At 39.1% G+C, this 14,458-nt stretch overlaps 2 protein-coding genes across 2 annotated transcripts in view; one reads left to right on the top strand and one right to left on the bottom strand.

Moving 5' to 3' along the window:
• LOC131432749 (uncharacterized protein DDB_G0283357) overlaps nt 1-14,458 on the top strand; it is a 370,149-nt gene that overhangs the window by 343,739 nt on the left and 11,952 nt on the right. The window lies entirely within an intron of this gene.
• On the bottom strand, nt 671-12,968 carry LOC131432750 (uncharacterized). Its single transcript, XM_058599245.1, has 4 exons — nt 12,836-12,968; nt 12,622-12,782; nt 12,462-12,558; nt 671-1,065 (listed from the first exon to the last, which is right to left on the bottom strand). The coding sequence occupies exons 1-4, from the start codon at nt 12,882-12,884 to the stop codon at nt 995-997; spliced, it is 378 nt and encodes a 125-aa protein (XP_058455228.1). The 5' UTR covers nt 12,885-12,968; the 3' UTR covers nt 671-994.

Genomic DNA, 14,458 nt, shown 5'->3' with positions numbered 1-14,458 from the left:
GCAAAACATAATTTAATAAAAATTATACACCCCTGAGTTATCTATATCGAAGCAGTTAATAAACTACAACGCAACAAGCAATGAAACGCAACACTTCGCAAGCGCCTGGATCTTGTCTTAAGTTCTGCTCAAGAACACGTTCCCCGTTCATTGCGGGCTGTCTCGCATGACCGACAAGCATTCGTTAGTTTTCCCTTTGCCTGCTAATTTGATAAATTTGAGCGATATTAATTTCAATCCACTCCGGCAGTCGAAGCAGCCGGCAGCAGCACTAGCATCTTCAACATCGTGTGCGCGCCCACCGGGGCATCCGCGTGATGGGAGAATCCTGTTGCCGTTAATTAGTTCTGGCGCGTTTGGTGAGCGAACTGCGTCTGGGAACCAGCAGGACACACCTTCAGTCAGAGCACCATTGGTCAGCGTGGAACGGTGCGGGATGGGATGAGAAATGCCACGTCTGTCGGCATGGAAATAAACATGTTTGACAGCATTATTACACAAGGTACATGAAATTTGATCGTCACACGCCAATCATAATTCGCTTCGCACTCCCTCTCTGCATCAGGGTGACGGTGGCCAAACTTTTTTCCACGACCTAAAAACGCCTATCCGGGCCATTCATGGGATAGACGGGGGGCTGCGATATCATGTCAGGCAGCCTGACCAACCGGAGCCGTAACCGAATCTCTTCTTCGTGTTAGTGGCAATTTGACGTGAGCGGGAAAAAGTTGTGATGTTGTTTCGACCATAACGATTAGTCACGAAAAAAAATGGTCAAAAGTTGAAAGTTTATAGACGAGAAAGTGACGGCTCGTGATCTGGAAGAATGAACACCGTGACCGTTAGTCATGAGTTGTTTCTGTTCGGTAATGTGAGAGAATTTTAATTGTAATCATACAGAAAAAATGTTCTCTTCAGTTTCCAATGGTTCTTCAAGAAAATCGGAAAACTCTTGAAACACGTACATCAACGTACAGCGTGAAGGAATCCTCTTTCACTCTTGTAATTTAAATGGCTCCAGAGTTGTCCATGCTTTCACATCCGAAGCGGTCCACTCTGCACATCCTATGGAATAAAAAATTTAGTAATCAACAAAGCAAAGTTAGGATACTATGTTCCAGGTCGTATAGAGGTAAAAAAACACCCAATAACTTGAAGGACCGGAAGGTCGTTGCTCGACAAGTGGCTTGCGAGACTAGCGCTTTGTACTCTGAACCGTCGACCCTACCGTTCGAACATTCGTACATTATTGATCAACTCTTGCTCTTCGAACTGTTGGATTTCAGATATGTTTTCTTCTACTCATAATTTAATTATTTCGAATCCTGAGGATGATAATATTACCGCAGGTTTGGCGCCGTTAAACAGAAATTACAACAGTAACAATCGCTTACTCGATCCTCGCTTTGCTAGTCAAGAACTTTCAAGTAACTGTTCCATAGTAATTGCACGGAACATACACCTGTCGTTTACAAAGACACCGCTAGGACTAATGACTACAATTCCAACATTGCAATCTTTGCAAGGAAAAATTCATTTCTGAAGTGTGCTAATCAACCAGCTCCGCGAAAATAGACAAAATATCCCTTCTTCAATGTACGATCTCGTTGCCAAAATTTTATACAAAGCATGCTTTTTCGTGTGAAGAATAATTTAAAATTTAACCCAAAAAGGTTCTGGAACCATGCCATGAAATGAAATGTTATTCACTTGTGTACTGTTATGACATGCACCTAACAAACAAGATATTTCAAGTTTTTCAAAGGTTTTGATTTGTATCAAAGACTGAACAAGAAGAACAAGAAAATCAATTACAGGAGCATTATGATTTGAATGTTTAAATTGACCGTCTTTAGCTAATATGTCTCCCTCAGTTGACTAATCAATTAAATATACTCCCGCTTTATAATCATCGTCTGTTTTACTAACGAACAAACCATGTTGTAAACCCACTGCGCTCAACCACTGAAAATATTCCGTATTTCTATGTGTCGGTTTTGCGCTATACGTTTTGTGCGATAATTTATTCAATTCATGTGGTTGGAACTTTGTGCGCCTTATTTTAGCACTGAATTTCATCTTAATGCACGTTCATACCAAACATTTTATAATATTTCAATTTGAATTAGTTGAGGTTATCTCATACTATTAAAATTTTTATCATAAATTGCTGAGCATATTTTAGATTATATGGATAAAAAATTATGTTGCTGCGTTAAATAAAAATTGAGATTTTCGTGATTCAGCTCTATCCATTCCTCCACAGCAGGGTTCCCAAACTATTTTAGGACATGGTCCCCTTTATTAAAATTATCTTAGGCCTCAGACCCCCAACAAATTCGTTTGAAAATTCAATTTCTTGCTTTTATAAAACTGATGTATAATACTAATTTCTGCAGAAGGTCAAATAAACACAACTTTTTAGCATGAATATTTCAAATAACAACTTATATAAAATATGGCGGGTCGATTTCTAGACCTCGTCGACCCCCGCAAAAAGGATATCGCGAAAGGGCGCCCATAGTAAAGTAAGTCGTATTCATTCGACAAAATCATCCTTTCAGTTAGTTTTCATTCAATTTAATTTTCCCGCTCAGGTATTGCAACTAAAATATATAAATCATCAAAAAGGTATGATAAAAAATGATTGTAAAACTTCTTCCACTGAATATTATTGAAAAATAATAGCCACCAATTTCCCCACTAGACCACTCGCTAGTATCTGGAGAACGCAAAGCTAAAACAATTACCGGCCGCAGAACTGCTCTCGATGCACATTAAATCAATAAGACACAGCTAAAGAAAATTAAATTAGCGAATTTCATTGGAAAACAAATATCCCAGTTGGTTTGTATGGGGTAAACCTACTGGTTCTAAAAAGAACCAAATAATCAAGTCTCTCACAATGCACAGTGGTCCGGATCCATAATTTAGGGGGACAAAACCCTACTCTTATATTTTAGATCCGCGATGTCTTCAGAACAAGAAAACAGTGTCAAAAAAGCCTTCTATGGATGTAAGCGGTACAAGCAAACGATTTTTTCTTACCTACTTTAGAATATAATCTCAAAAACAATTAGAAAAATTTTTGAACAAAAATATTCAAAAAAATAATTTAGTCCAACACTACAAAAAATCGATTGTGAAAATTTAAAGTCGAGTTTCAAGTAAACGCCTTTTTTTATTCGTATGGAATTTTGTCCCAAGATATGTGATTATGTTTCCTATCAATCGTTCATACATTGCAAGATAGGAAAAAAATAGTTTTTTTAATGAAAACTTAGCCCAAGTCGTTTTCTTTTCAGTTTTTTTTTATCGAAAACTCAACTAAACTTAAGGTCATAGTCATCTCAAAATCCCATACAATATAAATTGAGATAAGATTTTGTCTTGTGAATCGTTTTAGATCTTTTTAAACCGATTTTATTTTTCTCATTTTTTTCAATTTTTGTTAGAAAACTTATCTAATTTTGTGAAAACCTCTCATAAAACTCTTTTCTGCAGGATTTGTCATTTTTTGACAACTGCCATTTGACAAAAAAAAAATGATTGCGCTTTTCAATGAAACAATAAAAGTTCTTGAGAGTATTTTCACGGATTTGTGAGAAAAGAAAAACGCTTTTCTTTTATTTCATGTTCAAATCCATGTTTTTGAACCAGTTTTGCCAATAATTCCAGCTCAAAAAGATATGTTTGAATACACCTGTCACGAGAAAAAAATTGATCTTAATTATTTCTAACAAATTTTTAAAAACTCCAAATACGGAAAATGAAAATCAGACCTGCTTGATCAACAATTTGGCCAGAGAGAGCAAACCTTTAACCCTACACATTCATAAAATAATTTTCGGATCACCCTACTAATAAGAGCCCTAACCCTAATATTCAGGCTTCTTTGACACGGATCATTTATATTGAAGATATCGCAGCTCTTAAGGGCTGAGGCCAGTAGGTCGCGTAAAACCACGTGGCTCGTTGTGCGTATTACATTCCTCTCCATGCTCTCTAGCAAATGTGCAGAATGACTCTCGATGTGGCCGGGTGGCCAAGAAAGTTTTAATATTTTCGGTTACAAGTTTGCATAAAATGTGTCTGCATCCAATAAAGCTACCGCTTGTTTGGTAGCCTCGATGAGCCGATTTTATTTCTCTCTCATGTTTCGTTACGTTACCAGGAAACTGGAGCAGAAAAAATGGCGCCGCCATAAAAATCGACATACCTTCACAAAAATAACATTCACTTTATTTCTATCGCAACAACATATATGTTGTTATGCACTAATCGCTTCTAAATTAAATTATCTTGATATTGTCAGGATAGATTTTTGATCCAAGCTTTTGAAGGCGAGATATTCAATGAACAAGTTGAAAGCAGCCGTTTCCAGCTATGCAATTCTTCTTTCAGAAAAAAGACTTTGCCGACCGCTAAAGTCAATGAATTATTCTGAAATTTTCACAGACTAATGTAAACTAATGTTTTAAGAGATTGTCAGTTGAGTTTTTTGATATTCGTCACCGTTTCTGAGAAAATCAGATTTGAAGCGTGAAATAAGTCCTCTAAAACGCCCTAAAACACACTGGCCTAAGCCCTTAATTATTGGGGTTGACCACGAATATTTGATCAATGTTGCTGAAATATGGATCTGAGTTCTAAGCTAGGATTCTGCATTCAAGACTGGGGTTCTGTTGCTGGATTCTAAAAATGAATTCGGATCTCAATTCTGGAACTGAATTCTGGCATTGAACTTTTTCGCTGCATAGAAGCTGAACAATGTATTCTAGAAGCAGCTTAGAAGTTCGTTCGTTTGCGTCGCGCGAACTTTCAAGTGTGGATAATTACTTAAAAAATGGGCTGCTTAGAATGCTATTGATGAACTTTGAGAGCTGTTTAAGCCAAATCAGTCCTTTTTATCCGAACTTTTGGTTAGTTGGGATGTGTCATTACGTTGTATTTCGGTCATTTTCCTCACATTTTCGTTAAATTTGGAAAAAGGAATTGGGTTTTCATCATTTTAATGACAATATAGATTTCATTAGTGTTGAACTCGTTTCAAATCTATAAAAACATTTTGAATTGAAGCCACTGACTCCCAGAGCGTACAACACCTGAAATCAAATGAAACAAGAGACAAAAGTATTTCTTCAATGAGAAAATTGGAACCGGGTACTTTCAACTCGAATTAAGAATTAAGAACACACACAGAAACACTTCAAATGAAATTAGACCTGCTTCTCATTTTAATTTCTCTAATTCGCCGTTGGAGCCACTGCATCGAACAAACAAATCTACTAATCAATATTCATTAGAGCATTAATTAAACGACATCCTTCGCTAGCAGCAATTCATATAGCTAGAATTTCGTTCATCAGCCAACGAACGAAATATTTCTTCATTTCAAAATAAAGCGAAATATGATATTGCTATGTTTAATTTTGCTCTGCAGCTTCCTTCATCGTCTGCCCGTCCAACGATCTAGAAAGAACTGTGACGAACGGCTGTCGCATCGTTTGCTTCTTCCGATGCTACGTAGCTCAAAACTAGTCGACTGGTTTTTGGGAACCCGATCCCGATCAGACGGTTGCTGCAAAATGACAGCATAATAAGTTGCTCATTTAATTTGAGCTGGGAGTAGTTTTTTATTGTTTCTCCACAGATCTGTAATCTGCATTGTCCAATAGTCGGGAGAACCGTCCAGACAATGTGACTGAATGGTCTATTGCATTGAATTGAGCAATAATACTCTACGCAGCCCAGACCCACGATTCTGTGCTATATTGTTGGAGTTTTTTTTTTGCTCAAGTCCAGCGGAGTTTTCAAGTCTTCAAATTTCTCATTACACACACCTCCTTTCGACACTGCAACCGTCGTACCTTGCGCATACCCAGAGGCGTAAGTAATTGAAAGGAAATGTGCTGCTCGCTTTTTTTTCTGGGGCTGCCGAGCTGAATGCTGCAGACAATGCGATTCCGAGTGGGTTTAATAATATAACCTCAAAACATCCGCGGATCAAATCGAGCAATATTGTCCCCGTGTGACATGTTTTGACATCGTTTGTCCAAACATTTTGACAGTATTTGTACCTACGGAAGCGGTTGGTCGGTCGGTATTGTCTGTAAACCTGAATCGCTTTCTAGGTCCCGTACACAAAACCCCTCAACGGGAAAGGAAACGTTTGCGTGCTCACTGTTGTGGGTTCGTCATCGTCACCGGCTTTTTTTTTTCGTTTGTTTGTTGGGTCCCGCCATCACCGATGCTGTAGCATCCTGTGCGAGATGCTGATGAAATTGGATTACCTACACTGATTGTGTGAGCAGTGCGCGACAGGAAATTAATCTCATTCAATTGCTCTCGATTTCGTTCAGATCCGGGTACCGGCGGAAGGGAAGGAGGGGCCATATTTTTTTCCTTCTTACAAAGATCTATCCGGTGTGTTTTGTTGTGTACGCCCAGAGATACCCAGTCAGGTGTACGATGCCGTGATGGGCTGATGGGCATGACGTGACACATCGACGGAAGTGGCGCTGTCGGTTTGGAATCATATCTGGGATGATTTGAATTTTTAACTGAAAAAAAAACAACTGAATGCAAAAGGTTTATACCTCGCCAGAATAGAAATATTGAAGAGTTGAACATTGGGTTGAAAAAGAGCGATGAGAATATTTTGATTCATTTCAAGTGTTTTTCAGAATAAAAATGCAGAAATTTAAGGAAAAATTCTTTGTGTTCGGTGCTTTCTTATTCACTAGTAAATTCAAATATGGGATCTTTCAAATTTCTTCTCCTTATGTTTACCAGGTCCTTCGATTGGATTGATAAAAGTTAAGTTAATCGTTGCTCCATAGGAAGGAAAGTTATCTTCCATACTTATTCCCGTGTTATCCCAGTTGAAAGCTGGTTAAAAGAAAATTGATACGTCCGTCGCATTCTTCATTCTTCTTATTCTTCTTCTTTTTCTTGGGTGGCGTTACCTCACTTAGGATGACACCGATTGGTGGCACAACCACTTAGGCTATATTGCCAGTTAATTTTCGTTTATAGTCCAATGGACTTTCTTTTCACTGGACTACAAATAAAAATCTCGTTGCGTGACAACGTAGAGTCGCCAAAGTGCGGATGAAAATCCTTTTTTTCTCACAAAATACTCAAATTATCACCGCACTAACACGATACAACTTGCTCACTCGTTGAGGGTTTCATCGGAAGTGGTCCTTCGCGCTCCGCTAGCACGTCTTTCGTGATGAAATTAGAAAATCTTTGATAGTGGTTTGTTTACTCTAACAGCTGACTAATGTAACAAACAACAGACCCTACAAAAAAAACTCTGCTTGGGGTAAGGACTCAGCGGACTTACGAAAAAACTGGAATCCGCCGCACTGATTGCGTGTGCAGTGCACAGAAAGGGGGCGATCCAACCCCGTCTTTCGATCCGAGATGTGCACAGGAGGTACAACACCAACTTTTAAACGGTGCGGAAAATCGTTGCCAGTGAAAGGAAACATCCGAACCGACACATAAAGCTGAATTTCGTTGCCAAAAAGAATGCAAGGACCTTCTACGACCGTGTTTCAACAAAACGCAAGGTTTGCTCTTTATTCGTTGACTAAACAAACTTCGTGACTGGACGTAAATATGTACCGGAAAGATTCAAGTTCGAGTTTCTCGACAAGTTAGCGAAAAAAGCCATGATTTGGCAAGAAATTTGTAGTCGTAGCCCGAAAATGGAACCATTTGTCGAATTCTCACGATGACATCCCAAATTTTTCTCGATAATTGCATAAAAATGCTTTTATTGCCGTTCATCCGCGAACATAGGAGTAAAGTTCTGAAGCGATATGCTTCCGATAAGATCGATTTCGTTCCCAAGTTCCTTCGACGAAGCTATCATGAACATGAACATCCAGGGCTGTCATGGACATCCAGCAAAAGCGGACAAAATGAACGGAATGTGCTGATTTCGTGTCCGTTTATACTGCGCGGATGCTGATGGGCTCCATTGGCGGTCAATCTAGCGGTCATTTGCCTCTTCGTGCCAGGAAAACGTACTGACCCTAGCTGCTGCGTTTGGAAATCTAACTCAGGTTGACTGCATGAAAAGCTTCGACTAACCCATCATACTACACCCGTTCTTCTGTGAATTTTTGAAACTTTTTAACTTTGTGAACCACAATTTACCGGTCTTTCTGCTCTTCTCATATAGAAAGGCCATGCAATCACTCTGGAAACCGACTTTTCAATCGAGTCCCAGGGGTCTCCGAAACTGAACATATTTGTGTGTGTGTGTGTGTGTGTGTGTGTGTGTGTGTGTGTGTGTGTGTGTGTGTGTGTGTGTGTGTGTGTGTGTGTGTGGGTGTGTGTGCGTGTGTGTCCGCGCGCGCGCGTGCGTGTGTGTCTGTCTGTGTGTGTGTGTGTGTGTGTGTGTGTGTGTGTGTGTGTGTGTGTGTGTGTGTGTGTGTGTGTGTGTGTGTGTGTGTGTGTGTGTGTGTGTGTGTGTGTGTGTGTGTGTGGGTGTGTGTGTGATTGCAACAAAAATATGCACTCACTTTTATCGGAAATGGCTGAACCGATTTTCACAAACTTAGATTCAAATTAAAGGTCTTATGATCACATAGCCTGCAATTGAATTTCATTTGGATTCGACTTCCGATTCCGGAGTTATAGGGTAATATGTGAAAATCACTCAATTCTCCGAGAAATGGCTTAACCGATTTTCACAAACTAGGATTCAAACGAAATATCTTAAAATTATTCAAAAATTTTAAAACTTCCGGTTTCGGAACTAGAGTGCGATAAGTGGGAAGTTTTCAATTTTATGAGTATTTTTTCACAAACGATAGGAAAAACAAGTACAAATCCCATGAAACTGACTGATAAATTGCAGTATTAATTTGTGGGCTTATAAACTCGATTAGGCATTAATAACACCGAAATAAAAACTCCAAAAGTAGAACTTACTTCGAGTTTTCAGCGATGCTTGAATTGATTTTCACCAATTTTGATTTAAATTGAAGCTCATATTGTCTCAAAAGCATCTGTTAAAGTTTTATCCGGATTTGACGCCCGGTTTCGCAATTACAGGGCGATGAGTGTTAAAGCTTTCAATCCGCCATATAAAATGACGATACAAAACCAGTACGCACCGGTCCGAACAGACAAGGAAAAAGAAAACACGACTCGCTTTTATAAACAATGCACACCGGGCTTTGTTCAATTTTGTACACGCTACAAAAGAAAACGAAAATCAACTCCTAAGCTGAAAACTTACTCACTTTACTCAGATAAAGCGTGGTTGATTTTCGATTTTTTCGTGATCCCATGCTAAGGTTTAGAATTTCAACTTACGGTTACCCGGAATTACGGGTTTAAGAGTGTTAAAAATTGTATGATGTTACTTTAGGCGGCGAAGGAAAAACGTGACAAAAATTCGAAACTATTCCAACCGTTAATCATTGTTTGTAGACGACCTATCAAACTAATTCCGGCTATCCTGGTTCCCGATTCCGAAAGCATCGAAAATAGTGTTTAAATACTCCAACATAAAACTCAGACTATTCTCTCAGAGATGGTTTGGCCGATTTTTATGAACTTAGGGTTAAGTAGAAGGTCTTATAATCCCAAAAAAAAATTCCTGAATTTTATCTGGATCGAACTTCCAGTTGCGGAACTACTGGTTTAAGCGTTAAAAATTTTTAGCTCACCTATAGCCACGAAGTGAAAGAAGGAAAAGTTTTTAACTACACTCTCGGAAAAAAATGAAATTTACGCTTGACGTAAATTCAAGTGTGTCGTAATTTCTTCGATGATAATACAATATTACATCTACTAACATGTAAAAATAGATTTTGCGTCTGTATCGATGCAAGCTTAATTAACTGTGAAGTTAGAGATATGACTTATCCTTATATGTTTTGAATTGTGGATGTAAGTGAATCGCGACGCTCCTTTCATGTGCAGCAATTAAGATGTAAATTTTTCTAAGTGTGCACACCTAGAAAAACTCGATTAAATTAACGTCTTCTGAGACCGACATATACGAGTGTCAAAAGCAACTCATTTCTACAGTAAATCGAACACATATTTAAAGCATTCTGACATAATTTCATGGTCTGAAACATGTAAATTTACACATCTGCTTGAAAGGTGGAATGTGTTTGACACAAGTTCAAATCATTCTTGTAAACATCAGTCATTTCACGAATTACGTTCATATGGATTGTGTCACATGTGGATTTGTGTTACCTGTAAATTTCATAATTTTTTGCTGTGTATGTTCGAAACTGGTCCAATTTGCTGGTCATGTCTGTTGCTGGCCATACGAACCAGCTTTGGCTATTCCGGTCATCGAAATTAGGTTTTGGAAGCATTGGAAATAGTGGTCAAAAACCGCGAAAAGAAACTCACTCACTTTTCTTCAAGATGTCCAAATCGATTTTCACGAACTTGTAGATTCAAAGGAAAAGTCTTGCGGTTTCATATAGAATCCTTGAATTTGTTGTAGATAATACTTCCAGTTCCGGAGCTATAGGGTGTTTTAATTCGTAAATTTTGCTAGATTACATTCGAACAAACCTGTTTCTGTTCAATGAACATTTGTTTTTAGAACTCCACACACCAAAAAAATTTGAATTTACAGGTGACTTAATCCCTCATACGATGTAATCTATGAAGACTACATCGACAATGACGAAAAATTTCATTTGTAACTACTTAATGTTAGATAAGCATGAATTCTACTGGTTTCGACTGTAATTTACATATTTCTAGCGGTGCGACTCTATGCATTTAAATGCACCTTTTACCAGCCAAGCAGATGTGTGCTTCTGTGGCACAGTCGATACAGAGATACTTTGTGATCCAAAGATTCTTGGTTCAAGCCGCACTGCGGTCGCAATCAGTTTAATTTTTATTATTTCAATGAATTTCTTATTATGAAATTTAAGACACAATATTGAATGTTCTTCCACGTAAATTTGCGTGAGCTGTGACGCTCCAATTATGTGCATCTAATAAGATGTAAACAATGTATTATAAATAGTATTATACCGTCAGAATCATTTTTATGCCTCTTCCTAACGAGAAACAAATCGAGGAAAAATGATAGATAAATAAATCAGAGATAAAAGAAATTTTCAAAAAAATATCTTCTGAATGCATGCCAACTGAGCAACTCTGGTATGTTTAGGACGACATCACAAAAAGTAATGACACTGAATACGTGCAATTTTTGAAGGTGTTTTATTGTCATTTCTGCTCGAAAGTGCAAAACCAGAGCAATCCACCCCACTAGTGTTTTTCAATGAAAAACACCATTAGATTCGGAGGCGACAGTTCAATTGATTTGATTTCACTGCCTGCTGGTGAACTTGAATAAGTCACTGTTAGTTGTATTCAATTAAATTCCTAACTCATTCTTTGCTTTTTTTAACAAAACTTCAATTTCAGTTGCTGTAGATCGAGCTCAAGAGTGATTGACTATGTCCTCGAAAACAACAATGCCGGTGACTTTTGTTCATTTGGTTTGCTCATTCCAAAATTATCTTACATATTCCAAAGATAAATAGTACTAAACATTTCAACTAGTGGAATAAAATAATGCAAAACATACATACATTTGAACTAGTTCGAATTCAAAGACTAGTTTGTCCGATCCCATACGAAACAATAATTGATGCTGTTGAATTTTGATATATCTTCGTTATAAATTTTTGCCCCTTCCCAATTCGAAATGGGAAAAAGCAAATGTACCTCAATCAAATCCAGTCTCTTTCAAAGGTAAGAGTGAGTACATTGATGGAAAGGATGCATGTAAATGCACGCAAAATTGATAATAATGTATGCTTCTCGATCGGGACGAACGGAAATGCGAACAATTTATGCGACCCGGGTAGTCCTAAGCTATCTCATGTATTCATACTGGTGAAAGAAAACACAATTTTCCCTGCAGTAGCAGCCACTTTCCATATCTATTCCCATATAATATCGAGATTTTCCGCCGATCCAGAATGAAGCGACAAACACCATTGCAAACTATCAGTAAGAAACATCTCATGCAGGAATGTTTCGGGACACAAATTTCACCCACCCCCCTCCTTCCCACGGTTTCCATTGGGAAATGTGCCGCGTCCATGTGAGGAACATGATCGTACAACTGCACAATAGAAAAGTGCGAGTGAGCAAGAAAGAACAAAATTTTCCTGCTGGTATGCCCCCTTCTCACCCGATTCACTGATGGCTGCACATCGCCATCGTCACTAGCCAAGCATAAGCAGTAAGTATGAGGCACAAACTATGCTGCATCGGTATTCCTACCAGCATCCGTACATGGAAGAGCGTACATACCGTGTCTAAGCCGAATCAGGCGTTTTTTTTTACTCTATTGCTTTGAGTATACTTTCAACACATGAAACATGCAAGTACACACACACATACACACATACAAACGTTGTCGTTTCAAAATCAGATACCATTGTGCAGCTTCCGTGTAGATGATGCTGCACTTGACGTCCATTTGCTGCAGGATAGAAGCCGTTTGACTGTGTGCTCAATATACTTCATCATACACTAAAAAATGAACGATGTAGACTTTAGCTTTCGGCACCGCAAACACATCGCAGAAGTACCTACTATTTGTTCGCTACTCCAGGGCTTCAATTTGGAAACTTTACCGAAGCTGTGATTCCGTTCTCTTAGTTTGCAAGCAAGATGAGGAGGGAAAATTTTTTTTGGTAATGTAAAGTCATTGTCTGTTGGATCATGCCCATTTGCCCATCCTTCTGCCAAAAACGCTACGGGAGAGACGACGGTCATTGGGAAATTATGATTTTACTACTGTACACACTTGATTTATGCCTAATGCAACGGTTGCGAATCACGTTTGAGTAATGCATAGCTGAGAGCTTGTTTGAGTTGAATCTTTTAAATATCTTTCCGAATTCCAACAGTATTGATTTTTCGCATGAATGAAGTTTTTCTCTATGAAGTACTAAAACCATTTCTATGCAAATTTATCATCGAACTGGGAAGACTTGCACTTCGAATGGTACCTGTCATTTGAACAGATTTAACAGCCTACTTCGATAGCATCGAATTAGATTCGATTCAATAGATTTCCGGTGACAAATTCTTTCCGCGTGAAAAATCTCTTCGAGTCGCGTCCCAAGTGTCGGTAACGTCATTTACCTTAAGCTGAAGGAGTGCAATTCAGCAAGCCTTCGTCTACCACAGAGTGATAGCCCAGGATTCCAAATGCTCCACAAAAAAAAACAACCAGACAACCAAGTATGTATATGCGTATATGCGCCACTCTAGTCAGGGTAAAAAATTGTCCTAATCATCACCGACCACGGACAAACTCGTCCTGGTAGCAGTTACTTATGGACGACACCGTTGAGGCTCACCGGAGTCCTTACATGGCCGCCATGCGCTGTTTCGTCCGTGCGGCAGGTCTCCACGGAAAAGGATGTACACGATGAAGACGTCGTTTGTGAATGCGGGCGCCGAGCGTTCAAACATGTTCTATGGCTGGCCACTCCAGCGTGCACGCTGAGCTGAAGGATTAATTAGATAGGCATATTACTGCGACGGGAAAGTGCATCTTGCCCACTCTAGAGCACCGGCTAAATTAGTGCACACAGACGGGCACCACTTGGAGTTAATAGACTTGGTTAGATCCCATGAACGCGATAAATGAGTGGCCTCACAATTGGTTCGGGGGGCGAGAGTTGGTGCCTTTTTCCGTCGCCGTCGTTGTTGTTGCTGTTGATGTTGCTGCTGCTACCGCCGTTTGGATGACGTGATGAAAGGCGAAAGCGAAAACATCCCCTACCGAAAGGTTTGTCTTTTACCATTATCGACATCCTCCTTTTCAGATCGGATATTACTTTTCACACTTCTGAAGAGTGCTCTGTGTGTTTTTTTTGTGTGTGCCTTTGTGAAAACACTTGTGCTGCGTGAGAGCCGTTTGTACGCCTGATAGCATCTTGTGAAAGGCGAAAAAATTATGAAAAGATTTCATCGAATGTGTGATTTGAATGTACATCTAGCAGATTCGTTTCACGCATCAATGCTTCGAGACGTACTTCGGATGAAACATAGACAAACGAATGTGACTCGGTTTATGTGGCGTAGACACAGCAGGCTTTGTAGTAGAGATGGTCGGGTATCGGGTATTTTACCCGAAACCCGACCCGTACCCGTACCCGACGGGTTTTTTGTCGGGTACGGGTAAAAATTTTTATTTTCAATCGGGTACGGGTCGGGTACGGGTAAAAAATTTTACTGCTCACTCGGGTACGGGTCGGGTACGGGTAAAAAAATTTACCCCTCACTCGGGTACGGGTCGGGTACGGGTAAATTTTTTTTTCGGATCGATTACCCGACCATTTGTACTTCACAGAAATATGTTTACACGTTGACGAGATTTTTTCATTGCAAAACAGTTCTTCCGAAAAATAATCAATTT

Source organism: Malaya genurostris, chromosome 2, assembly GCF_030247185.1.
Source record: "Malaya genurostris strain Urasoe2022 chromosome 2, Malgen_1.1, whole genome shotgun sequence".
In the NCBI taxonomy this organism is placed as follows: domain Eukaryota; kingdom Metazoa; phylum Arthropoda; class Insecta; order Diptera; family Culicidae; genus Malaya; species Malaya genurostris.
Note: the sequence above shows the minus strand (reverse complement) of the source record. Positions and strands in the feature narration are given on the sequence as shown.